The following is a 27,584-nucleotide window of genomic DNA, read 5'->3' as shown; positions in this document are numbered from 1 at the left end:
TCCAAAGGACTCCAGAGAGCGGGGGTGAGTAACCATTTCCTGGCACGAGAATGTGTAATGCTGTCGTTTTTCACCGGAGAGGACCGAGGTGTTTGAAGATTTCTTTCTTTTCAGAATACCGGGTCTGCATGCAACCGCCCCCACCCCCACCCCAGGTCCTAGCTTCATTCCCTCCCACCCCTCCCCAGGACTCTTACATTTTCAGTCCACGCAATGACTGGAACGGGATTCTCTAGAAGCAAGCACATGCTCTGGGCAGAGGCGGGGTGCTTCCGGGGAGCTCAGGTGGGGGTGGCATTCTGGGGCCATGCGTTTTCTTCCCCATGCGTGGTAACACAAGGAAATGCACTAGCTGTTAAGGAAAACTCGAAGGAGGGCCACACAGGGAGGGCCAAATTGGCCTTATTTTCCCCAATGCTTTGCAAGGATGGGGTGGGAAGGGGAGACAGCAGAGACTAGGGCCTCGAGAAATATCAAAAGGTTTATTAAAACATACTCAGCTCAGACGTACTGACTTACGAAGAGGTCAGTCCTCCCCCGGCCCCCAAACACTAACCTTTTTCATTTTTCTTTAAAGGTTAAAGGCTTATGGGTAGTTTTATAGAAAAAGCAATGTAGTGATTAGAGTATCTGCAGAAGGACCCACCCTCATTTATACATTCCATGCCGTCAGGTTAAAACTCTTTGCTTTGAATCGATGCTAGAGGTTATGCTGGCCAAACAGTGCAGAGAACATGGGGGCTTTGAATGGCCGAGATGTTCGAAATGCTAAATAACAAAGGAATGACTTGCTCAGGACAGATGGAAACCATGACAGAAACAATGGGCTTGGTAAAGGGCCGTTTTCATGGAACCTGCAGAAAAACCAAGACAAAATATCCCCCACACCCTCCAAAAGCAACAAGAAACCATCATGTGATCTATTCCTTCCAGGAACTTTCACCACAGCAACGAAAAGGACCCAAGGTGTCACTGCTTGTGAGGCAGCGAGAGGTCATCTCTGCATCCTAGTGGGAACCCCTGAAGCCCTGCTAGGTGACATCATCGCGGAAAACCTGCAGTGGTGCCTGCCTTCCAACCTGCCTCCCGGAGGGGCTTTCGGCTGGTGACCCCATTGGAGCTCTTGAAATGAGTAAGGGAATAAAATTGGGAGAGGGTTTGGAGATACACCTGTAAGTGTAGGAACAGGACGAGATGATCAAGGGAAGGAGGGACTGCTGCCCCAAGCCAGAATATTTCTATGGCTCTACAAGGGAAGGGGGCAGGGCCTGTGTTCTCGCCATAGACGCTAGAGCAAGAGCCCCATAGAAGAAACAGTGGTTGATCACTTTCCAAATATGATGGTCACTTCATCACCCAGAGGGCCTCTTCTTTGGCACATGCCAGGGTCCCTCCACCTCCACTGGCTATAAAGCTCACCCCATGATTCAGTTGGGCCTCGCCTTGGAATCCCACCCACAACCTCCTTAACTCTCCTAACCCCCTTGAAATGTGCCAACCACCAGGCAAGCCGATGGCAAAGTCCCCATTTGTCCTCAACGCAACGGTCTTCTCCAAGAGGCCACCTGGGGTCCAGCAATTGCTGGGGAGGGGGTGATAGAGTGGGAGCCCCCACCTCCAACCAACACCAGTCTGGCCCACCAGCTGTGAATTTGGTTCTGTTCTACCCCCAGAGGATGAAACAGTCTTCCCAGCCACATTTTCTAGTGAGCCTAATACTATTTGCAATTAGCTTTGCTTTAGTTTGCGGGGATTGAGGTTGGTCTGGTATTACGTGTCTGTGTGTGTGGCAGGGGAGGGGCGGGCAGTCGGTGTTAGCTTTTCAGTTCGTCAGTGTTCACATTTACACGAAATCCCCTTGGCTAGGATTTCCAAATTTCCTGGCTGTGAGGCGGCCTGGTTCGGCTACTGTTACCGATTTCTCCCTCAAGAAAGACACAGCCAGGGAGGGAAATCGGTAAGAGAGATTCTGATTCTCTGGAACTTAAAGTCTTTCACCAAAGGTGTCTTCCTGTGTGACTTGGCGGAGCAGTTGGGATCTGGAATAATACATAAGGATAACACACTGAGAACTCTGTGCTTTGCAAAGTCAGCATTAGAAACCGATGCGTAAACAACGCGGCAAAAATAAGTTACCTTGCTTTTACCTAGATGGGCCGAATAATTCCCAGGAGAGGCAGCAATGACTGTGAGTCATGCTGCTGTGGCTCTTGGGAAGCCCAGCTCCCTTTTCTATAATCATCCACCCCTAAGGAATGTGAGTTCAACTCATTCACTTTCTGTCTTGACTACTTTTTCACACACTGGCCTTGAAGGAACCAGGAGGGCTTAAGAGTGACGGATGGGGGCTTTTCTAACCGTATTTATTATAACACACAGGCCGAATGCTTGTGAATCAGGCTTTTCTTGGCTCGGGACAATAAAACAGCCCAGTTGTTGGCAGGGGGTTTTAAGAATGCAAATCTGTGATTCTGTCTTTGAGCCTGTTGCAAACCAATGCAAACCAATGTCTAGCATACCATTCAAAAGGCCAGGAAAACCTCAATTCCCTCTAGAGATCAAAGACCATCCCTGATTTACATCAAAAAAAAAAAAAAAAAAGAAGAAGAAGAATGCTCAGGTTGGGTTATGGAGTTGGAGCATGATATAAAGAATGGAAACCCAATTTACACATGTAAACTGGCTCAGGCCTTGTTTCTGAAAGAAGCATGTAGCTATGTTTGGAAATTAAATGTGGGGATGAGAGTGCATCTTTGGATTGCTGGAGAAACAAAATAATGTCATTCCACGGAGGCAAACGTAAACAATGACAATTCTGCTGAAGGTCTGTTTGGCATCAGATAGTAGTAAACCTGCTTCTGTGTTTGAGGCAGAGAAATAGTAACTGCTTCAATTTCTTAAGACATCTCTTAGGGAATGGGAGAACCTGGTACCCAGCTGGGGGGAATCAACAGAGGGGTGACCGGGGACCTTAAACAAGGCTGGATGTCAGCAAAATCTGCTAGGGGCGCTCCATCATTCTGGGCTTTTTCCAAAAGTCACCTCCCAGGGACAAAGCTGGGGCACTGTATCATGAAAGCCAAATAATTCACTTGGTCCAACAGCCTCAAGGATTACGAGCTCTTTCAAACGAATCTACAGATGGTTTTCTAAATAGAGGTGGGTATTCCGTGTGTGGAGAAAAGGGGTAGAAAGGGAAAGAAGAAAAATAAAAGCATTGCATGCGTTTGAGCTGCAGTCCTTGCAGGCCACATGAGCAGCCTCCACGGAGGAGTATGTCCCTGTTGAAGCTGCTTCCCCACACTGTACACTCCTAGGCTTCCTACCCCCACATCACATCTTGATACTTACGGTCCCACCGTTGAGCACGACGGCCATCTCAGTTGGCTGATACACGTTGCTTCTAAACGGAGCGCTGGGTCTTTTCCCCAAGCTGCCGCTAGGTCTTTTTCCCAAGCTGCCGTTGGGAAATCCTGCTGTTCGGAGGGCTGGGGGAGGGAGGGATTGGCAAGACAACATCGCCAAAAAAAAGATACAATTTTGTTTTCTTCCCCTGCAACAACAACGCGCTCCGGGCACCCCCATCCATCCAGCCCAGTGGCTCCTCCCCTTTGTCACAAGCCTGATTCAAAACAAAAGTCACAAAGGGGCTTTGTTCTCAGGCTGTCTAGGAGCCTGACCCATCTCAGTGGGTTTGGGAAAAGCTGCTGTGAAGACCAGGGGAAGAAGGCCCATGGCTGGGCCTCTAGTCCCCCCGCAAGCCACGCAGCCTCTGCAGGCCGTGGGTGACAGGCGCCTTCTCACTACAGAAAGCCATTCATGTAAAGTTCAGCATCACGCTACTCAAAATTGCTTTTGCCGTTTCTGGACACACACTGAGGAGGAAGCTGCTATGAGTCTTCACTGGAAAGTGACCAGGGATGAGAACAGGGAGACTCTAACCACACGTGTAGGGTTATTCCAAACAAGGCTAAAAGGGAGACCTAAAGCCAAGATGGCATGTCGGCACTTTTTCCCTCTGAAAGATGGGTAAAACTGGTGTTTCTTATATACTGTACTTTCAGAGATTTGAACTTCCTTTTTGTTAAAGAAAAATTAACATGAAAAGACATGGAGGAATCTTAAAAAAAAAAGTGGGGGTAGAAGCCGGGCGCAGTGGCTCAAGCCTGTAATCCCTAATCCTAGCATTTTGGGAGGCCGAGGCGGGTGGATCACTTGAGGTCAGGAGTTCGAGACCAGCCTGGCCAACATGGCAAAACCCCCCCCTCTACTAATAATACAAAAATTAGCCGGGTATGGCGGTGCACACCTGTAATCTCAGCTACTCGGGAGGCTGCGGCACAAGAATCACTTGAATCCGGGAGGTTACGGTTGCAGTGAGCCAAGATTGCACCACTGCACTCCAGCCTGGTGAAACTGTGTCTCAAAAAAAAAAAAAAAAAAAATCTTCCCTGAAGGGAGCCACTTTTCTGGCTAAAAAGCAACAAGAGAGCTTGTTTTTGTTTTTGTTTGTTTTGTGAATTACTTGGGGCAGGGACCAAAATCACCTTAGTTATACAGTTAAGCTTCATAGAGCACCAACCAGGAGCCAGGCACTGTGCAAAGTACTTTATATACATTAACCATTAACTCATTTAATTTTCTTTCTTTCTTTTTAACTCATTTAATTTTCATCGCAAGATAGGTATTATTTTTTTTTTTTTTGACAAGTTATTGCTGTTGTCCAGGCTAGAATGCAGTGGCACAATCATAGCTCACTGCGGCCTTGAACTCCCAGGCTCAAGCAATCCTCCTGCCTCAACCTCCTGAGTAGCTGGGACTACAGACACATGCCACCATGCCTGGCTGATTTTTTAATATATTTTTTGTAGAGACGGGGTGTCACTTTGTTGCCAAGGCTTACCATATGTACTTTCATTATTTCCACTTTGCTTGGGGCACAGAGAGGTTAAGTAACTTGCCCAAGGTCACACAGCTGGTAAGGGGCACAGTCAGCATTGGGACCCAGGCAAGGAATCTGTGTTCTTTTTTTTTTTTTTTTTTTTTGAGACAAGAGTCTTGCTCTGTTGCCCAGGCTGGAGTGCAGTGGCACAATCTCGGCTCACTGCAACCTCTGCCTCCCAGATTCAAGCAATTCTCCTGCCTCAGCCTCCTGAGTAAAGTAGCTGGGACGACAAGCACGTGCCACCATGCCCAGCTAATTTTTGTGTTTTTAGTAGAGACGGGGTTTCGCCATGTTGGCCAAGCTGGTCTCGAACTCCTGACCTCAAGGGATCCATCCACCTCGGCCTCCCAAAGTGCTGAGTTTACAGGCATGAGCCACCGTGCCCAGCTGGCATTCGATTCTTATAGGAGCTCAAACCCTACTGAGAATTGTGGATGGGAGGGATCTAGGTTGCGCGCTTCTTATGAGAATCTAATGCTTGATGATCTAAGGTGGACCAGTTTCATCCTGAAACCACCCCCCAACCCCCCAACCTTGATCCATGGAAAGATTGTCTTCCATGAAACCGGTCCCTGGTGCCAAAAAGGTTGGGGACAGCTGCTTTAGCCTACTCACAATGGATTTGTTATTACTTGCAACTTACTTCAAGAAGCCCAACTAACACCCTACCCAGACCTGGGCCAGAGACAAAGACAAGCCAGGCTCACCCACCTTGCTTAGGATCTCTCCTAAGACAAGAGGTCCCCTTAGGAATCAAAGCTCACATGGCTGAATGCTAGCCTTTTCTTGCATAGACCCTGCATGTGATGCCAGGCTGGCCTTGCCCCCAAAGCCAACTCGGGGCCTTCCAGCAAGAAGCAAAAGGTCATTTTAAATAGACCTTGGCACTAATGAGATCTGAGAGCCCAAAGCCCCTACCTAATAGAAGGAACACTTTTCTTTCTTTTTTTTTTTTTCTTTTTTGTTTTGAGACGGAGTCTCGCTCTGTCCCCCAGGCTGGAGTGCAGTGGCGCGATCTCAGCTCACTGCAAGCTCCGCCTCTCGGGTTCACGCCATTCTCCTGCCTCAGCCTCCCGAGTAGCTGGGACTACAGGTGCCCACCACCATGCCCGGCTAATTTTTTTTTGTAATTTTTAGTAGAGACAGGGTTTCACCATGTTAGCCAGGATGGTCTCGATCTCCTGACCTCGTGATCTGCCCGCCTCGGCCTCCCAAAATGCTGGGATTACAGGCATGAGCCACTGCACCCAGCCAGAACACTTTTCTTTCTTGCTCTGTTGAAAGTGAACATTTCAAGTGCCTTGTTAACGCTTTCCAAGATGTGATCTGAGGTGCTACATCTCTCAGTGTATTTTAATCTTTTATCACATACCTTATGCCCTGTTGATACTTATTAGTAAGGAGCAGGTGGGTGAAGTTGTATATATCTGAGATCTCACTCAGTGGAAGGATATAGGGCGTGGAGGCTTCTGGGGCTTGGCAAAGCCACAGGCCAGCCTGGAGAATGCCCTTCCCACCGCATGAGCATGTCAGGGATGGACTCTCAAAGGAAGAGAGCCCAAAAGGCTAAAATGCAAGAGAAACTGGGCCAACCATAGCTCCTGGGCACTGGCTATTCTGTGAGACCCAAGGGCTCAAGGATAAGGTGTCTGCCTCATGGGGCCTGGTTCCTAAAATACAAGCTGGCTGAGGTCAGCACCAAAGATGCCAACAGCTGTTCCTCCTGTGGCAAGGGAGCATGTCAGACAGTCCCCAGCCAGCAAAGCAAGGGTTTCTAGAACAAAGGCCATCTAGCCAGGACTCCAACTTAGCCTTTCTGTGGGAGCTGTGCCCCGTCTCATGGGATTTTTTTTTTTTTTTTTGAGTCAGGGTCTCTGTCTTAGGCTGGGGTACAGTGGTGTGAATATGGCTCACTGCAGCCTTGACCTCCCTAGCTCAAGTCACCCTCTCACCTCAGCCTTCCAAGTAGCAGGGACTACACACGCCACCATGCTTAGCTTATTTTTATATATTTTTTTGTAGAGACAGGGTCTCCCTGTGTTGCTCAGGCTGGCCTCAAAATTCTTGAGCTCAAGTAATCCTCCTGCCTCAGCCTCCCAAAGAGCCGGGATACAGTTGTGAGCCACTGCATCCAGCTTCGTGTGAATTTTGGTGGACACACATTTGGGATGATTCAAAAGAAGGCTATTTTTAAAAAGGTCTGACAACGCCCAAGGTTGCCAAAGAGGTGGAGAGATGGGGCTTCAATGCGTTTATCAAGGGTAAGGACAGTCCACTGGTCTAACTTTCTGGGGTGCCATCTGGCCATATGTACAGTAATTCCTCACTTGATGCCATCAAAAGGTGCTTGAAAACTGTGACTTTAAGTGAAGGAACGTACAAGAGATCCTGAAATAGTGTCATTGTTTTGCTACTGAAATTGATGAGAAAAAAACTGGTTTTATTATACATCATTTCACTCAAAGTCACAGTTTACAAGAACCTGCTAATAATGTCAAGTGAGGACTTAACTGTATCAAGATTTGAAGTGCAGACTCTTTAACCCATATCTAGAAAATTTTTTTGCAAGGAGTGAATTGATCAAAAGCGTGAAGATGAATGCATAAGAATGTTCATTGCAGCACTGTTTATCATCGAGAGCCAGAAGCAGGCAGAATATTCAACAGCTGAAGATTAAAAAAAGGAGACGGTAGCTCTGCAGTTGCTGATCCTCACTTACCTCCTTAACATTGATTTAAAGCAAGCACGCTGAAGAACGTCACTTAGACCAGTGGTTTCAACCTGGTTACATCTGAGAATCATTTGGAGAGCTTAAAAAATACCTAATCCCAAACTCAGACTTAATCACAGTTGAGCAAGCACTGTTTTTGTTTTTTGTTGTTTTTTTTTTGAGATGGAGTCTCGCTCTGTCGCCCAGGCTGGAGTGCAGTGGCGTGATCTCAGCTTACTGCAACCTCCGCTTCCCAGGTTCAAGCAATTCTGCCTCAGCCTCGCGAGTAGCTGGGATTACAGGCATGCGCCACCACGTCTGGCTAATTTTTTTGTATTTTTAGTAGAGACGGGGTTTCACCATATTGGCCGGGCTGGTCTCGAACTCCTGACCTTGTGATCCGCCTGCCTCAGCCTCCCAAAGTGGTGGGACTGTGCCCGGCCAAGCATTGGTAATTTTTTAAAGCAGCCCAAGTGATTGTAATGTGTAGCCTGGTTAAGAAGCACTCTGCCCCATTGTGTGTGAGTGTGGAAGCAAACCGTTGCCCCGGGCAAAGGGATTTTAAGCAATTTTTGTTTATTATTGTTTTATTTTATTTTTCATTTGAGATAAGGTCTCCCTTTGTCACCCAGACTGGGGTGCAGTGACGCGATCTCAGCTCACTGTAACCTCCGCCTCGCCGGTTCAAGCGATTCTCCCACCTCAGCCTCCCGAGCGAGTACCTGGGACTACAGGCATGCACCACCGTGCCCAGCTATTTATTATTATTTTATTATTTTTTATATTTTTAGTAGAGACAGGGGTGTCGCCACATTGCCCAGGGTGGTCTCCAACTTTTGAACTCAAGCAATCTGCCCGCCTTGGCCTCCCAAAGTGCTGGGATTACAGGCGTGAGCCACCGCACCTGGCTATTATTTTTACTTGTTGAACCTACATGATTCCGCTGATTCTGTATGATTATTGTTGCTTATTTGTCACCAAGAAGGAGTAATAAATGTATTTTTGTTTTGGAAAAGAAAGAGGGGAATAGAAAGACAACTTCCTTGGCTTTGGAATGTGTCACTGTGAAACAGATGTGAAACAGATAAGGTGTGCCGCACCTCCAGACTCTCCATCGTCCCCGCGCCAGCCCCAGCTCTGCTGACACCAACCTGGGTCCCAGAGCCCTTGCATCTCTGGATCTTATCTGGCTATAAAGTCTTGGCTGCATTTTTACAAGAAAGGATGTCAGTAATGGAATTCAGGAAACCAACTTTTTCCCTTCCTGCTCTGCCGTGTATTTATAGCCTACGCTTGAACAAGTTGCCTGACATCCCTGGGCTCAGTTTTCCACTCTGTAAAATGGGTCTGATAGTCCTCATCTTTCCAAATGCAGAGTGGTCCTGACACCTCAGTGAGATGAGGGGCGCTTAAGTGCTTTATGGAGAGGAGGGAAATTCCATGGCACAGGGGTCAGGCATGCAGGCTCTGGAGCTATCCCGCCTGGGTTCAAACTCTTGGCTCTGCCTGGATTTAACTCTTCCTCTGCCTGGCTTCAAATTCCGGCTCTGCCTCTTGGGCAAACTGCTTAGCCTCTCTGTCCCTCAGTTTCCTATCTGCAAATCAGAACTCATGGAGTTATTGTAGAGATTAAAAGAGATCAGTCACTAAAATGCTCAGAATGATACTGGGCCCCCAGGAAGCCCCCAGTAGAGGTTAGTTATCTTACACTGTGAAGGCCATAAGACTTGGGTAGCTCTGGCATCGTGGTTTTACTTCAAGAAATGGAACCATCATGTTCAACAACACACTGGTTCTTCACCTTTTGGGGGTCATGGGTGACTTTGAGAATCTGACAAAGCCATAGAACAATTCCCTAGAGAAACATGTTAAAACCTCATCTCCAGTGTGATGATATTAGATGGTAGGCCTTTGGGAGGTGATTAGGCCATCAGGGTGGAGCCTTCATGAGTGAGATTCGTGTCCTTATAAAAGAGCCTCCATGGCTGGGCGTGGTGGCTCACGCCTGTAGTCCTAGCACTTTGGGAGGCCGAAGCAGGCAGATCACGAGGTCAGGAGTTTGAGACCAGTCTGGCCAACATAGTGAAACCCCGTCTCTACTAAAAATACAAAAATGTGCCAGGTGTTGTGGCTCACACATCTCAAGTGTCCATCTCAAGTAGTCCCAGCTACTCGGGAGGCTGAGGCAGGAGAATCGCTTGAACCCAGGTGGTGGAGGTTGCAGTGAGCTGAGACCACACCATTGCACTCCAGCCTGGGCGACAGAGTGAGACTCCGTCTAGAAAAACAAAACAAAAAAAGGGGCTGGATGCGGTGGCTCATGCCTGTAATCCCAACACTTTGGGAGGCCGAGGCGGGTGGATCACCTGAGGTCAGGAGTTTGAGACCAGCCTGACCAACATGGAGAAACCCTGTCTCTACTAAAAATACAAAATTAGCCAGGCGTGGTGGCACACGCCTATAATCCCAGCTACTCGGGAGGCAGGGGCAGGAGAATTGCTTGAACCTGGAGGCAGAGGTTGTGGTGAGCTGAGATCATGCCATTGCACTCCAGCCTGGGCAACAAATGTGAAACTCCATCTCAAGAAAAAAAAAGAAAGAAAAAAGAAAACATGAATGTATAAAAGTTTGTATCCGTTTCAGGAGTTCTTGCTATTTTTGAGTTCCAGGGGGAGTTTGGGCCAGCAGAGAGATGGCCCAACCAGGACCCCAGGAACTGACCAGCTCCTGATCTCTGCTCACCACATTCCCTGAAGGGTCCGTCCTCTGGGTTCCCAGTGCTGATCTCTGTCCTGATCCCTATCTTCTGGCATCCCAGGGAGCCAGCCTCCAAGCTGGGCTGACTCTGCCATCTTTGCCAAATCTCAACAAACACGGGCTTGCTGTCCTGGAACTTCCTGGTAAGAAGAGAGCGGCTGATAAAACCACACTGGGATTTCCAGCCCTATCTAGCGGAGGGGCCACTGGCGTTCCCTCCTAGAGATCGGGCCAGGGGGAGGGGGCCCATCCAGGCGGGAAGGAGGGATGTGGATAGCCTTGGATAGGATGAGCAGCTGCTGAGCATGGCACATGCACCAGGCCCCTGGGTGAATGTCACTGAAGAGGGAATCATGACAATCTGAAGTCCTCGGACAAGTCATTTAATTCTCAGAGCCTCCATTTATTCACCCATAAGATGGGGATAATAACAAGATCTACCTCATTAGGTGGCAGTGAGGACTAACAAGCTAATGCAGGTCAAATATTTACAATAGTGGCTGGGCGCAGTGGCTCATGTCTGTAATCCCAGCACTTTGGGAGGCCAAGGCGGGCGGATCACATGAGGTCAGGAGTTCAAGACCAGCCAGGGCAACATGGTGAAACCCTGTCTCTACTAAAAATACAAAAATTAGCCAGGTGTGGTGGCACGCACCTGTAATCCCAGCTACTCGGGAGGCTGAGGCAGGAGAATCACTTGAACCTGGGAGGCGGAGGCTGCAGTGAGCTGAGATCAAGCCACTACACTGCAGTCCAGCCTGGGTGACAGGGCGAGACTCTGCCTCAAAAAAAAAAAAAAAAAAAAAGATTCACAATAGTGCCTGACACACAGTTAGTGGTCAACAAACGATGACAATACTAGTTATTATTATTATTAATGTTGTAGCCCCTGATGCATCTTCAAAGAACCGAGAAAGGGCAAGTTTATTTAATCTCAAGTGCTGGGACCCTGGCTGACTCCCTTCAAGTAATGATTCTAAGAGATACTTCTCAAGCATCAATAGCAGGGGATTTGGGTTCCTGTATCACATCCCCTAGGCAGGTCCTATTGGGTTCCTATGCCACATCCCCTAGACAGGACCTCACTTCTGAAGCCCCCTGCAGCAGTACTAGATAGCCCTGGGTACCCAGATAACGTCCATCTCAAGTGCTCAGCAAATCTGTTTTTCTGCCTTGGAACCGATGATATCCACCCCAGTCACCAGAATTATAGGGGATGTTAATAACACTGGGGGGCTCAGTGCTATGGCTCATGCCTGTAATCACAGCACTTTGGGAAGCCGAGGTGGGGGGATCACTTGGGCTCAGGAATTCGAGACCACGCTAGGCAACAGAGTGAGACCCCGTGTCTATCAAAAATAAAAAATAAGTTAACTGGGTGTGGTGGTGTATGCCTGTGGTCCCAGCTACTTGGGAGGCTGAGGTGGGAGGACTGCTTCAGCCCAGGAAGTCAAGGCTGCAGTGAACTGTGATTGTGCCACTGCACTCTAGCCTGGGCAACAGAGTGAGACTCAATCCGTAAAAAACCAAAAGCAAAATCAAATAACACTGGGGGATGGGAGCTGGTGGACAGATGCCCCAGCCTCCTTTTCTTCCGGGACCAGTTCTGAGGCTCATTCAGCATATGTCCTCAGAGGATTCCCAGCACAAACGAGCCCCTGTCGCCCGTGGCACTAACCAGCTCATTAATGCGCTTGTGTTATCTTCTCTGCCTTCTCAGTCTCATTCTCCCTGCCCTCTCCCTTGCAGGGACCACCTCCCCACTAAACCACCTGCACTGGAGCCCTTGTCGCAGATTCTGCTTTCCGGGGAAGCCAAGACAGATGCACAGAGAACACACCAGGTACCAAGAGGGCTTTGTACTCACTGTGTTCCTTCTCCTAACAGCTCTATGCGGTACAGTCTCTTACTATTTGTAGTTGACAGATGAGAAAAACTGAGGCTCATAAAAGTAATATAATTTGCTCAAAGCCACACATCTAGGAAGTGGCAGAGGCAGAATTTGAACCCAGACATCTGCCTCCAGGGCCCAAATTAGTACATTCCTGGTAACTGAGGTAGAAGAGGGGATGGGAGCAATCCCCGTTGTGGCCCCCTACATCCATCCAGCACATGGGTTGCAGACTCAAATGCTTTGGGGGAGCCAGGGAATTAATGTTACTGTGCTATATAGCAGCTGGGTCAGGAGCAATAGAGAGTGGTGGAGAGTGCGGTGAACAGAAAAGTGGATTCCCATCTAAAGGGCAGCCACAACTCCAGGAGGGGCCAGAGGCAGGGCCTTCCAGTGCACATGGGCTCAAGTCAGTTTCAGACCATTGCAGCCCGGTGCAAATGTTGGTCCAGTGTTGCCAGATTCAACTTTGCAAAAGAAGCCAGAAACCTGTATTTTTAAAATAAATTGGCTGGCAATTGGTAGGGAAAAAGAAAAAAAAAAGCTTAATAAAAATCCATATCTGAGGCTGAGCATAGTAGCTCATGCCAGAGTTTTGGGAGGCTGAGGCAGGAGGATCATTTGAGCCCAGGAGTTTGAGACCTGCCTAGGCCACATAATGAGACCCTGTCTCTACAAAGAATAAAAAAAGTAGCTGGACATGGTGGTGTATGCACGCAGTCCTAGCTACTCAGGAGGCTGAGGTGGGAGGACTGCTTTAGCCAGGAGTTCGAGGCTGCAGTGAGCTATGATCACACTGTTGCACTCAGCTTGGGCAACAGAACAAGACCCTGTCTCAAAAAAAAAAAAAGAAAGAAAAAAACCACAAAAAACCCAAACCCTGCTGGGCATGGTGGCTCACTCCTGTAATCCCAGCACTTTGGGAGGCCGAGGTGGGCATATCTCCTGAGGTCAGGAGTTCAAGACCAAGATGGCCAACATGGTGAAACCCTGTCTCTACTAAAAACACAAAAATTAGCTGGATGTGGTGGCATGTGCCTGTAGTCCCAGCTACTAGGGAGGCTGAGGCAGGAGAATCACTTGAACCCAGGAGGTGGAGGTTGCAGTGAGCTGAGATTGCACCACTGCGCTCCAGCCTGGGTGACAAGAGTGAAAATCTGTCTCAAACAAACAGACAAACAAACAACCCAAACCCATATCTGGGCCAGTTTCAGCCCAGGAGCCAACATTTGTGGGTTCTGTTCTGCTAGGTCTGCCCCAGGCCCTGGGACCGCCCATCCCCACTGGAGAGGACGAAGAACATCTTTTGAGATGAATGGTCCCTGGGCCTGACCCAGCCGGGCAGTGCCCACTTTACCTGCATTGTGTTCATCCATGGAGAAGGCCTTGTTCTCCATATAGGCCCGCGGCAGCTGCACGTCCTCCTCGAAGGCCGTCTCTCGCATCCTGGGCTGCGACGTGTCGAAGTAGTTGGGCGTGTTCTCCTGCAGGGCCGGCAGAAGGGTGCAGTGGATCTCAGGGATGGCGTGGAAGATGACGAAGACCCAGCCGCTGGCCGCCAGCGTGATGGCCAAGGTGGGGTCGTTCCAGGCATCTCCCTGCTGCAGCTTGACATTGCCGAAGAGGTACATGGTCATCCAGGCCACCCAGATGAGCACAGAGAGGAAGGCTGTGATGAGGAGGAAGGCCCCGTTCAGCTTCCACCTCTTGAACTTGCCACACAGAGTGAAGAGGGCCAGCCCCAGGGTGACCACAAGCAGTACCATGTCATAGATGAGGGCCATCACAAAGTCCATGGGCTCGTAGGCGCAGGCTGGCCTTGTGTCGCGCAGCACGGTGAGCACCAGCCACTCCACAGCGATGATGACTTGCACCAGCATCAGGCACAGCGCCAGGCCCACCAGCTGCCAGCCCGCGGGGCCCGTGCCATGCCGCACCAGCCTCCGCACACGCCATGCCTGGCTCAGCAGGCAGGAGAAGCAGAGCGCAAAGAGGACGCCCCAGAGGAAGCGGCGGACGGAGCAGATGGTCTCGTCCTCCTGGATGATGAAGGCGAACGTCAGCCCGAAGAGGCCCAGGGTCCCCAGGAGGAACAGAAAGTGGAGGCCCACGGGGCTCTTCTTCTCCTTCTCCTTGATGAATGGCAGCCGCACCAGGAGGATGAGCATCAGGAGCAGTGTGATCAGGGCGCCCGCCCCGGCCACCGCCTCCACCACAATGCCCCAGATGGCGTCCAGGTCGCACAGGGACACGTACTGAGGGAGGAGGTCCAGCCCGCAGCCTCGGGACGTGCTGGCGTTTTCAGAGGCCACCGAGGTGATCACGAAGAGCAGGAGGAAGGTGAGCACCTGGTGAGCTCTCATCTTTCTCTCTGATGCCACGAACATTCTAGAAAAGTCAAGGGGGGAATGGTTGGGGGGAAGGAAAGATCAATTCATGGGAAGACTCCCCCTCTCCTGATTTCTTGAAGAAGACCCACCTCATTTCAAACCTGCAAGCGCACATGGCACCTTTGCACACATAGGAAAACCTGCCCCTTTCTCCAGGCAGGGAGATTTTGGGTCCCATCTGTACCCTTGGCTGGGTGCAGTGAAGAACCGTGAATCATCATCACTGGTGGCTGAAGGACAGGGTAGGAGAGAGGCCAGCTTCTCTGTATACCCTTTTGTATTCTTTGAATTGGATACTCTGTGCCACATCCAACCTCTTGAAATGTAAGGGGAAGGCTGGGCGTGGTGGCTCACGCTTCTAATCCCAGCAGTTTGGGAGGCAGAGGCGGGAGGATCACGAGGTCAGGAGTTCAAGACCAGCCTGGCCAACACAGTAAAATACTGTCTCTACTAAAAAATACAAAAATTAGCTGGGCGTGGTGGCGGGCACCTATAATCCCAGCTACTCGGGAGGCTGAGGCAGGAGAATTGCTTGAACCTAGGAGGCGAAGGTTGCAGTGAGCTGAGATTGTGCCACTAAACTCCAGCCTGGGTGACAGAGCTAGACTCCATCTCCAAAAAAGAAAAAAAAGAAAAAGGAAAGAAAGACGGAAAAATAACGGGAAAAAAACGAAACTTTAAAGAGACAGCCACAGGCCAAGTGCCGCACTGGGAGAATGAATGGCACGGATTACCTGGTCTCAGCCTCTTGAGGCTAACAGCTAACAGCCAGGAATTGGACACATCCAGTCCTCACAATACCCTGTGAGACAGCTCCTATCAGGACCTCCATCTTACAGGTGACAATACAGAGTCTCCAGGAGGTGACAACCTTTGCACAAGGTCACACAACTCAACTCCTGGGTGCGACCTCACTCCGAGGGCTCCCAGCATTTATTTCCTTTTTTTTTTATTTATTTGAGACGGAGTCTGTCTGTTGCCCAGGCTGGAGTGCAGTGGTGCAATCTTGGCTCACTACAGCCTCTGCCTCCCGGGTTCAAACGATTCTCCTGCCTCAGCCTCCTGAGTAGCTGGGATTACAGGCGTGCGCCACTATGCCTGGCTAATTTTTTTTGTATTTCTAGTAGAGACGAGGTTTCACCATGTTGGCCAGGCTGCTCTCCAACTCCTGACCTCAAGTGATCCACCCACCTCGGCCTCCCAAAGTGCTGGAATCCCAGCATTTCAAATGTAGTAAACACAAAAGCAGTTGTCTTCCTTGGTTTCAGGCTGCGTCTCTCCCTCACCTCCCACGCTCGCTCTCCAGAACATCTCTGGAGGATTCCCCGGAGTGTGTCTCTCCCTGGGAAACCTGCAGAATTCTCCCTGCTGCCCTCTCTCTTGCCCATATACGAGCTGGAGTCCACACAGCAGCCTCAGTGACGGGTCTAACCCAAGTCTCCTCTTGCCCCTTCGCTCCCTCTGCCTGGCCACTCCTCCTCCCTGTGCTGAGCTCAGCTCTGATGCCATCAACTCACACTTGGCCAAGGTCACACCCCAGTCCTCTCCACCACAGCCTCTGGTCTAGTCGAGTCGGTCATTTTCTGGCTGTTTACTTTATTTCTGCCTTCCCTTCCTCCTGTCCTCCCATCCTCACTTCCTCCATTGCAAGACGTGGCAGGGCAGGGACATGGTCTCTCTTGTTCACCGGCAGACAAGGCTCCTTCAGTCTCGGCACGACCGACATTTGGGCTGGGTTGTTCTCTGTCATGGGGGACTGTGCGTTGAAGGATGCTTAGCAGCATCCCTGGGTTCTACCCACTGGACACCGGTAGCACGTCCCCTCCTCCAACTGTGACAACCCAAAATGTCTCTAGACAGTGCTAGATGTCCCCTGGGGGAGCAAAATCGCCTGGATGAGAACCACGGGTGTAGACACACAGCACCTGGCACGAAGTAGATGTTTAGTAAATACTGAATGAATGAGGAATATAGTGAGGACCGTCCTCTACCTCACGGCTACCAGCTTCTTGCTTTTTTTTTTTTTTTTTCTCTAACAGCCCCTTGCTTTCGAAGGGAGCCTGGTCTTTAGGAAAGCCACAGCCCGCACGGCTGGCTGGATGCTCGTTTCCTGGCCTCTCAAGCCAGACTTACTGCCCCAGCTCAACCCACGTGTGGGGTTGTGGCCAGCTGCTCTCCCCGGGCTCCAGTACGTCCCTGGGGCTTCCCTAAGTAAATGCGGTATCGACCACCTCACTGTTACGGAGATCCTGTGAGCGTCTCAGATCCTGCCCTGGCTGTGAGGCTTTCCAGTGGCATAAATTATTGATGTTACTGAAGGAAAAGGTGCCTGGGGCTGTCGGGCTCATGTCCTTTGCCTACTGATGAGAGGAGGCAGGCTCGGAATAGAAGGCATCTGGCCAGCATCCCCCCAGCATCCTGCTCAGGCACATTCCGGGGTGAGGATGCACCCCAGGCATCGGTCGGCCTGCACTCCAGCACTTATTCTTGGTCCTGCCACGTCGGTCGCTGACGTGCCACCGCAGCTACTTATGCTTTGTCCACATGCCACCTGGACGGTTATTTACTTAACTTTTGAATCAACCCACTTAAAAGAAAACCAAACACATTCAAGTATTTATCTCCAGACATTTTAAAATTGCTCATTGAGACTGGGCGCAGTGGCTCATACCTGTAATCCCAGCACTTTGGGAGGCTGAGGCAAGAGGATCACTTGAGGACAGGAGTTTGAGACCAGCCTGGCCAGTATGGTGAAACTCTGTCTCTACTAAAAATAAAAAAAATTAGCTGGACATGGTGCCACGTGCCTGTAGTCCCAGCTACTTGGGAGGCTGAGGCAGAAGAATCGCTTGAACCTGGGAGGTGGAGGTTTCAGTGCGCCGAGATCTTGCCACTGCACTCCAGCCTGGGCAACAGAGCAAGACTCTGTCTCAATAAATAAATAAATAAAAATAAAATAAAATTGCTCGTTGATGTAACCCATGTTGCATACCCACTGGGCACATTTCAACCTACCACTCTTTGGAGAAACATCATTGTAGCACAATTGCTTGTCACGAGGTACTAAAGCACACAAGGATCAAAATTTAAGAACTGGAGGTGTCAGAACAAAATGCCAACAGTCCCTGACCCAGTGGAGGGGGTCCTGGAATGGATTCCCCTGAGACATCTCATCAATGGCCAGCTCAGTTAAGAGACTTCTCAGCAAGTTTCAGCAAGCAATGCTCCAAGCAGCCTCTCTAATCCCATCCAGCCCCAGGGTGGCTGGGAGGATGACAGGCAGGAATATGCTTTGCAGTCCTGACTACCACCGATTCCCCAACGCCTCCTCCCCCTGTAGGCCAGTGGTTCCGAACCAGTTGCAATTTTGACCCCAACGGGACATTTGGCAATATCTAGAGACATTTTTGGTTGTCACAACTAGGGAGGGAGATGCAATTGGTATTGGGGGGATAGAGACCAGCAATGCTGCCAAACATCCTACAATAGGACAGCTCCCACGAGAAAGGATTCTCCAGCCCTACAGGTCAACTGTGCCAAGGTGGAGCAAGCCTGGTTTAGGCACGTAAAGAGAGAATTGATGGGGAAGATGCCACAAAACCAGCCGGGCCCCTCAGCAGCAGGCCTGCACCCTGGGTCTCTTTGCAAGAACTTGGGCTTCTCAAGCTGTTTCCATTCACTCTCGGAGGGGGTTCTCTCTTTTCCAGATCTGGCTGCAAATTGGGACTTTTGTTTCTCCAGCTCCTCCCCCTTCCTGCTCAGCCATGCAACCACAACAGAAAACCTATGGGGAGGATGCCAACACCAAGATGGCGACCAAGCTTCTGAAATGGTGCAGAGTTCTATGGCCCTGGTCCAGGTTTCCAGCTCCTGACTCCTCTCTGACATAGGAAATAGATACACTCTTGCTTTCTGTTTTCATCCCTGAGGGTGGAACTCTCTGCTCTTCCGGGACAGCTGTTGTTTTCGCTGCTCAGCATCCGCTTCTCCCATTTCTGGAAAGAGCACCTGATTTTCCCTTGGAGAGCTACCTTGCGTCTGAGCTCCCAGCATGAGCATCTGTCCTAGGCCTGGCCAATCAGAGCATTTATGCTACCCTTAGCCACAGTGAGTGGTTCATGGAAAGGCACGTGGCCTGAGTCAGGCCCATGAGAATCTGCTCTAGGATTGTTCTAGCACTCACTGGAAAAGAGGTCTTCTCTTTCTGCTGAGGTTGAAAAACTACTAGGATGAAGGCATGAAGCTGGAGAACACACAGGGTGAGAACTTGTCTGAGAGTAAAGCTGTCCCAGAGGAAACAGCTATGGGATGGACCACAGTCCTAATACACTGAATGGCTGGATTCATCCATGCCTGAAGCCAGCCTGGTCTTTGCAGTTCCAGCAGCCAGTTAACTCCTCCAGCCCCTGCTTTTTTTGTATTAAGCCAGTTTGAGCTGGGTTTCTGTCACTTACCAACAAAGAAGTTCTAACGTTCCTCCCACATCTTACGGCCCCCTTCTTCCAGGAAGTCCTCCCTACCCAATATCTAAGCACATAGATGCAACTGATGGCACCACTTGTCTCAAGTGGGTCATTATAATTGCCAAGGCTGCCCATGAGGTGACAGCCACCCCACTCCATAGGACAATGTCCAGGATGTTTGGGGGGGGGGTGTGGCACACCGCCTCACAGACTGACGCTGAGGCAGCTCATCTAGGATTTCCGGGGGGATTCAGAAATGCCCCCCAGAGTTTCCTATTGCAGCCAAAGTGACAACAACAATAACTGGTTAACCCTTGCAGTGCTATGTTCTAGGCACTCTGTGTACTTCACGTATATTAATACCTAATGATCCACATTATAATTCTATGAGGTAAGTACTATTACTATCTCCATTTTACAGGAGACAAAACTTGGTACAGGGAGGACAGCAGGCTTGTCCAAGGTCACGCAGCTACAAAGGGGTGAGGCCAGACGCAAACAATTGTACTATTGCTCCTGGGCTTTTACTACACTCTAAGAGTCCTAGAAGTGCCACTTGCTGAGCCTTTGACTGGCAAGTCAATCAAAGTAGATTCTCCCTGGCCTGGCACAGTGGCTCACACCTGTAATCCCAACACTCTGGGAGGCCGAGGAAGGCAGATCATTTAAGGACAGAAGTTTGAGACCAGTCTAGCCAACATGGTGAAACCCCGTTTCTACTAAAAATACAAAAATGAGCCGGGCGTGGTGGCACGTGCTTGTGATCCCAGCTACTTGGGAGGCTGAGGTAGGAGAATGACTTGAACCCAGGAGGCGGAGGTTGCAGTGAGACGAGATCACGCCACTGCACTCTAGCCTGGGCAACACAGTGAGACTCTGTCTTAAAAACAAACAAACAAACAAAAAAACCCAAAGTAGATTCTCCCTGTCCTTGTCAATAATTTTGATTGTTGTCTTTGTAGTGTGTACCTCAATTTTCAATTATTTGATTTTATTTTTTTGAGACAGAGTCTTGCTCTGTTGCCCAGGCTGGAGTGCAGTGGCATGTTCTCGGCTCACTGCAACCTCTGCCTCCTGGGCTCAAGCGATTCTCCTGCCTCAGCCTCCCAGGTAGCTGGGATCACAGGCGCCTGACTAATTTTTGTATTTTAGTAGAGATGGGGGTTTTGCCATGTTGGCCAGGCTGGTCTCGAACTCCCGACCTCAAGTGATCTGTCTGCCTCAGCCTCCCAAAGTGCTGAGATTACAGGTGTGAGCCACCACACTGGGCCAGATTATTTTATTTGTATTACTTTTTTGGTCTGTTCCTCACCATTCCCCTCTTCCCCCAACCCCTACCTCATGCCCAGGACCTTGTCGTCTGCACCATTTCCCCAGTGCCTGGCACTTGGGCAGTGCTCACAATCCAGTTGCCGAATGAATGGATAAATGTGGTCTCCAAACCTCACACCACCCCGAAAGGCCGTGTGTTGTCATTCCCATTTATAGAGGAGGAAACTGAGGGTCTGAGAGGTTTACGTCGAAGTTTGGTTCTCGGGCTGGCAAAACCAGCAACATCGCCCTAGAGCTCTTTAGAAATGCAGATTCTCAGGGAGTGGGTCCAGCCACCAGTGCTTCCACCAGTGCTGCAGGCAATGTGGGGGTTAACTGAGGCTGGATACACAAGGACACGTACAGCAGCGAAAGCCGGAACTCAGAGCCCTAGCTCCTTCACCTCCCCACCCCAGCCCAAGACAAGGCAGGCAATGCCCACGATCCACTGTGCCCCCCTGGCAGGTAAGCCCCCATCCTGCTAAATTAGCCACCTGGTGCCTCCCACCCCCGAGAGCTGGGCAGCTCTCCAGGAGCCCCAAAAGGAACAATACCAGATTAGAGGTTTCGAGTCAGCCTCGAGGCAGGACTGATTGGAACGGGATGAATATATGGCAACAAACCCGTAGGATGCAGGCGTGCGCTTCTCAAAAGGAGTAATGAATAAATGTGAACGAATGCACAAGACTCAGCTCACATACTAATTACCTTTGCTGCCAGCCAGGCTCCTAGAAATGTGACTCACTCAGATGCTCTTAAATATATTGCATCTCTCTCTCTCTCTCTCTCACACACACACACACACACACACACACACACGCGTGCGCGCGCATGCACGCACTCTGCAGAGGGGCCAGAAGCAGCTAGCAGGTGGAGGAACAGCACACTCTATCTCTCCACGTGCTGGGGCCTGCAGAGGCCAGAACACAGGCAGGCAGGATTCCTTGCGTGAGAAGGAAAACAAGGCCTGCCCAGAGGCTACACCAAGGCCATACCTTGGTGTGAACTTAGGAATCAGATCTCCCAGTTTCCGGTAATGTCTCCACACCACCTGCTAGCACCTTGTGACTCTGGGCAGCTGCCATCTTATGGCAGGCTGCAAAACAAAGGTGATAACAGTGTCCACCCCATGGGGTCGCGGTGACGGTTAAAATAATTAGGGTTTAGGACAGTAGTTAACGGGGTAAGCACTTTATATAAGGTGTCTATTAAATACATAAAAAAGGCCAAGCGCAGTAGCTCACACCTGTAATCCCAGCACTTTGGGAGGCCCAAGGCAGGCAAATCGCTTGAGCCCAGGAGTTGGAGACCAGCCTGGGCAACATAGTGAAACCCTGTCTCTATAAAAATACAAAAATTAGCCAGGTGTGGTGGTGTGTGCCTGTAATCCTAGCTACTCAGGAGGCTAAGGTGGGAGGATCCCTTGAGCCCAAGAGTTTGAGCTGCAGTGAGCCGTGACTGAGCCACTTCCCTCCAGCCTAGGTGACAGCATAAAGACCCTGCTCAAAATATAATAATAATAAAATAAAATAAATACATAGATAAAAAAAGATTGGCAAACGCTCCCTTGTCTGAGGTGGTGAGCTCTTCTGAAACTGATTTTTCTAGAAGGGGCGGTTGCCATGGAGATGGTGTTGTAACGAGGTGGCTCGTCTAGGTATTTGTCCACTGCTGGTTTCCAAGCTCATGCCTGTAATCCCAGCACTCTGGAAGGCTGAGGTGGGAGACTGCTTGAGGCCAGGAGTTCAAGACCAGCCTGGGCAACATAGCAAGACTCTGTCTCTGTTATAAAATAAAATAAAATAAAATAAAAAAGAAAAGAATGTGTTGTAATGAGATTACTGGTTTAGGTTTTTGTCCACTGCTGGCTTCTAGCCTCCCCCATCACACACCAACCAAAGAGGTCCCTGAGGTAGTGTGAAGGGGAGACCCTCTTGGGGTGGTTGGCCCTGGGGACTCCCACACTCTTCTGCAACCTGCAGCAGTTGCTCTAAGTGACAGCCTCACTGTGGACGTAGAACCCAGGCCAGAGGACCTTTGGGGTGCCCTGAAACTCTCTTGCAGAGTCAGAGCCAGGACACCCGGAGAGCAGACACCAGCCATTCTCTTGGGAATCAGCATCCTCATCTTCCCTTTCACTCACGAGAAAGGAGACATGAAATGTACAAAACCGTTCTAGAACATTCTTACTGGCCTTGCCCCAGCTGCTACCAGCATGGCTCCACCCTGTGTCCCCTCGACCCCAGCCATGTCCCCTCCCTGTGTCTAGCAGGTCAGTGGCATCTTAACCTACCTTCTCTAAAGATGGTGGTAGGCACTGGAACACAGAAGGGAAAGACAAAATGAGCAGGTAGGGTGGGAGTGGATTTCTGAGCCCTGCACATATTTAATAGTTCAGTGCCCAGTACCCACATGAATACGGGTACACGGTTCACACTCCCATCAGGCTGAAAGGCCTCAGCGGGAGGGAGGCCAGAAGAGGGGAGTCAGACAGAACTATATGACACTGGGCATTACTTAACCTCTCTGAACCTCAGTCTCTTCATCTGTAAAATGGGGATAATGATAGCGCTGCCTAACCTCTCTGAACCTCAGTCTCTTCATCTGTAAAATGGGGATAATGATAGCGCTGCCTTACAAGGCTGGTGTGAGCAGTACGTGAAAAATACTCAGTCTGGGCCAGGCATAATGGCTCATGCCTGTAATCCCAGCACTATGGGAGGCAGGAGATTGCTTGAGGAAGGGAGTTCAAGACCAGCCTGGGCAACATAGCAAGACTGTCTCTATTATAAATAAATAAAACAAGAAAAGAAAAGTCAGGATTGGTGCCCGACACAGAGGAAGCAACAGCTTTTTAGTGAATTGCTTGTTAAAAAGTCAATCTTGGCCGGGCGCAGTGGCTCATGCCTGTAATCCCAGCACTTTAGGAGGCCGGGGTGGGCGGATCACTTGAGGACAGGAGTTTGAAACCAGCCTGGCCAACATGGTGAAACCCTGTCTCTATTACAAATATAAAAATTAGCTGGGCGTGGTGGTGCACACCTGTAATCCCAGATACTCGGGAGGCTGAGGCAGGAGAATCTCTTGAAACTGGGAGGTGGAGTTAGCAGTGAGCCGAGATTGTGGCACTGCCCTCCAGCCTGGGCGACAGAGTTAAACTGTCTCAAAAAAGAAAGACAATTGTGATTCCCATTTTCCTGTTGGGAAAATGAAGGCAGAGACGTCAGGAAAATTGCCCAGAGGCTCACTGGAATTTACAGGCTGGCCTGGGACTAGCACCCATTTCTCCCAGCTCCTGACCTCAAGGCCTTTCTGCTGCATCCCTGTTCTGAACCCCTCACGTGTGGCAGAGGCCCAGGATGGGGCTGCAGAGCCAGTATCCCCATGCACCCCAGCATCACAGTCTGTCCCAGCTCACTCCTGCTGTAGCCTCTGGTCCATTTCCTGCTCTGCAGGATTAAACTGTTACAAGGTTTCCTGACTTTAAGCTCTTTCCCAGACCCGCTCTTTCCCAGACCCCCAATTCTCACCCTCTGATATCTTTTCCAAGTTACAGGATCTCATAATCTTCATTTCCCAATGCTGACTAGACCACTGGCCCATTTGAGGGCTCTCAAATTAAAAAATCCTCATAGGTTAGTAAACAGGGTTGCAAGAACACAAGCTCTGTGATCCATGAATATGCAAAGCAGCTCCAGTCCTGTAAATAAAAGCAATCATTGAAATGCAAATTGCATCCTTGGCTGCCCGATCCACAGTGGTTGGTTCCTCTCAGGCTGTAATTCCGAGAAGAAAATGTGACTAAGCGGAACCCCCAGGAAGCTCTGCGAGAAAGTGCTTACGGGGCCGTGGCTCCGGGTGGCTCCATTAGGGTGGATAAAAACTGTTTCAAAGTAGGGAGTGGATTTTAAAACCTGAGCTGCTCCTCCGGTTGGCTTGCAGTGGCTGGCCAGGCTCAAAGCGGTCCCCCAAGGCTGGACAGAGCCCCTTGGAGGCTCCCAGCGTCTCTCTATCCCCATGGGCAGAATGGAAAGGGGGGCTATTTTCCATCTCCTTGTCAACGTCAGGGGAGCTTCTACAAATCAGATCCCATGGCCTCTCCCTCAAAACCCTCCAAGGGTTCACTGGTCCAGACAGAATAAACCCTGAACTCCTTTCTATGGCCCAAAAGATAGTGATCTGGCTGGTCCCTACCACTCCCCTATCCCCACCCCCAAATCTGCCTACAGCTCCAGCCACAATGGCCTTTGTTCAGCTCCTCTAAGCTCATTTCCACCTCCAAGCTTTTGCACGCACAGTGCCTTCCTCCTGGTTCAGTCTTCCTCCAAGACCTCCCAGCGGCGGGCCCCTCTTCTAGCTGGGCTCCACTCAAATGTCACTCCCGGAACGGTCTTCTCAGGTACATACACTCCTGTCACCTTCTTTTACATCACCCCATCTTATTTTCCTGGCCGTCCTCATCCCAATCGGATTTCACAGCCATTTGCTATGGGTTTGTTTAATGTTTGTCCACTCACCTCCCCAGCCCCGGGAGAGCAGGGGTTTTGTTCGTTTTATACAAGGCACCCAGTTCTGTCCCTGGCACGTTTCTTGAAATAACATATTAATCCAATAAAGATTCTGAGTTTATCTTTCTAAGAAAACTGCCTGTCTTGCTGCCTGTGCCCCAAATGGCGGCTCCTTCCCCCTGGAATCTCCTTCCCTTCCCAACTCAGCTGACCCCTTTCCAGGCTTAGAGCAGGGAGCAGATAGGAAACTGTTCACTCCACAGTCTTAGACACCAAACTGGCCGGGAGGGCTTCCAAACGACAGATGCCAATTTGCATTCTATTTACATGTCATTTGCATGCAGTTTAACTCAAAGCCTGGATCCTCCGCAAGCCCGAGTCCCCACCGAAGAAACTTCTGAATTAAGAAGGTTCCTTGGCTGAAGTGCCGGGGTTTTTGTGCCAGATCCCTCCCCCACTTCTCTTGTCTTTGCGGGGTCCCCCAGGGCTTTCTGGGCTCTGTTCAGGTGCCCCCCAGCCTGGTGCAGTTGGGCGGCCAATGTGGCGCGTGGGCTGGGGCCCCAGGCGGGGACGCCGCTGCCCGCCACACTCCAGGGGCCTTTGTCCGCGCTCCAAGGAGCCGCCCCCTTAGCGAACGGGGGACGGAAAGGGAGGACTGGCTAGGCCTGGGTGTGACAGAGCAAGGACGGAGGAGTGAACCCGCTGCACGGGGGAGATTTCTGGGGCAAGGTCGTTGGCCCCCTCCCAGGCAGTTCAACCGGCTGCCCGGGGCCAAGGCGGGTGCGGGCTCCTCCCGCGCCCTCCCTTTTCGGCCCAAGCCCTAGGGACCCCAGGATGTGTGGGGTCCTCGTGGGGCTGGAAGCCTGTGTCCCCCAAGGAGAGGGGACAGAGGACAGGTCTAGTCCTTATCGCCAGCCTAGCCGCCTCTCCCAGAAGTCCAAGTGCCCCCTGTCTGGAAGGGAAACGCCACTCCCCCCACCGCCATTGTATGCAGCCGCCCCCTCCTCCCCACCCCTCCCCGTCATCCGTCCCCAGCCCAGGTCTCAGCTCTGCCATCTCCCACCGCCGTGTCCCCTCCCTCCCCTTGCTGAGTAATGAGCACTCAAGCCGGCTGCGGGCTTGACCCCCAGCCCCCGCGACAGGTGCGGCTGTTCACCCCCAAAGTCCAGCCCTTGTGCCTCCAGCTGCGTCTGCCCTGTCCACAGTCAGCCCCCCACGCGGCCCCAGGACCAGCCCGCAGCTCCTCACACACGACGAGTCACTAGGACACGGCTGGGCTCCTTTACGCTCCCAGCTGCCCTTCACCTGTGGTCGCCCCCAGACCCTCCTGGGAGACTTGGATCTCTACCTGGTCCGGGCACAGTCTCCCTCCCCGCGTAAAGGTCCCCAGACCCTCCTCTCCCCCGCCCACCCCTCTACGGCTCTGCTCTCGCCGCACCGTGGTTCCCCTCGCCCAGATCCCACATCTCCCCCAGCAATAAACTCCCTGGCTTGGGTTGGGGGGGGGCGCTTAGAAAAACACAAGAAGCGGACTCCCCTATTCTCCCAAATCCACGGCGGGAAAAGTTTCTGGGGTCCCCACAGCGTCCTCCACGGCATCGGCGCAGCTCGCACTCACCGACCCCCGCGGCCCCGCAGCGCCGACGCTCCAGCTGGCCTTTGGCCGGAGTCACATCTCTGCAGCGCGGCCGCGGCCCCTGCTCCACGTACGCCCGCCTGCGGGTCCAGCTTCACTGCAGCGCCTGCCAGAGTCGCTGCCGCGCGAGGCGCCCCCTGGCCCGGCCCGCGCTGCTGCAGCGGCCGCGGCCCCGCCCCCGCCCCCAGCCGGCCCCGCCCCCGGGCCTCCGAGCCCCACCCCCGGTCCCGCCGGCGGTTCCGCGCTGGGCTAGGCGCCGTCTGCATGCACCCCCGGAGCCCAAGCTCGTGGCTTCTAGCCCGGATCGCAGAGACGACCCCCCCACCTCGTGTCCCTAATTCGGGGACATTCCCCCCACAACCACAGTGCGCCCGTAAACAGCCCAGACTAGCCAGGCAACTCCCCTGGGTAGATCCATTTGCAGGAACACCCCCCTGGCCAATACACTTACTGAGGGGTATCGCGACCCGGGGGTCCCAGCGCAGGAGCCTTCCTGCCGCCAGGCCACGCTCCAAGGTGGGTTCATAAGCAGTAACTTCCGGAAACACACCAGCACCAGGTCCAGCACGCAGAGAGGATCGATCCCGCCGGGTGCCTTTCGAAGTCACCAACGCCCCGGTATACACCTAGGCGCACACACACCGCTAGGCCTCCTCCAGGCAGGTTCCTCCTGGACACACTCTTCTCTCTCCTCACTGCCTACCTCCCAGATGTCCTTGGCCCTTTACGCACACTGAGACCAACACCCGCGTCCTCGGCCCCTCCAAACATACACGTCCACACGGTGCACCCCTCACGTGGGTCCCTACGCAGGATCGCCAGCACCCCTACCGCACACATCACCCACGTACGCACACGTCCACTGCCCTCCAGGGCTCACACACTTAGCGGCCCGGGCCACTGGCCGTGCGCTCCGCAGACGCTCAGGGCACAGCCCGGACGCATGTCCGCTGGGCGGCCGCGGGACCTGCTT

At 51.5% G+C, this 27,584-nt stretch overlaps 1 protein-coding gene across 2 annotated transcripts; it reads right to left on the bottom strand.

The window, feature by feature from the left end:
- Positions 1 to 468: 468 nt before the first annotated feature.
- On the bottom strand, positions 469 to 27,133 carry GPRC5B (G protein-coupled receptor class C group 5 member B). Of its 2 annotated transcripts, none has more exons than XM_055299041.2 (4): positions 27,063 to 27,133; positions 13,661 to 14,691; positions 3,352 to 3,488; positions 469 to 2,039 (listed from the first exon to the last, which is right to left on the bottom strand). In XM_055299041.2, exons 2-4 carry the CDS (start codon positions 14,688 to 14,690, stop codon positions 1,995 to 1,997), a joined length of 1,212 nt encoding a protein of 403 aa, XP_055155016.1. In that variant the 5' UTR covers position 14,691; positions 27,063 to 27,133; the 3' UTR covers positions 469 to 1,994. The 2 variants fall into 2 exon arrangements, with proteins under 2 accessions (XP_055155016.1, XP_055155015.1); XM_055299040.2 differs by lacking the exon at positions 27,063 to 27,133 and adding an exon at positions 26,594 to 26,762.
- Between the last annotated feature and the right edge of the window lie 451 nt (positions 27,134 to 27,584).

The sequence above is a fragment of the Symphalangus syndactylus genome, chromosome 11, assembly GCF_028878055.3.
Source record: "Symphalangus syndactylus isolate Jambi chromosome 11, NHGRI_mSymSyn1-v2.1_pri, whole genome shotgun sequence".
In the NCBI taxonomy this organism is placed as follows: Eukaryota; Metazoa; Chordata; class Mammalia; order Primates; family Hylobatidae; genus Symphalangus; species Symphalangus syndactylus.
The sequence above is the reverse complement of the archived record's forward strand: the minus strand, read 5'-3'. Positions and strand labels throughout refer to the sequence as shown.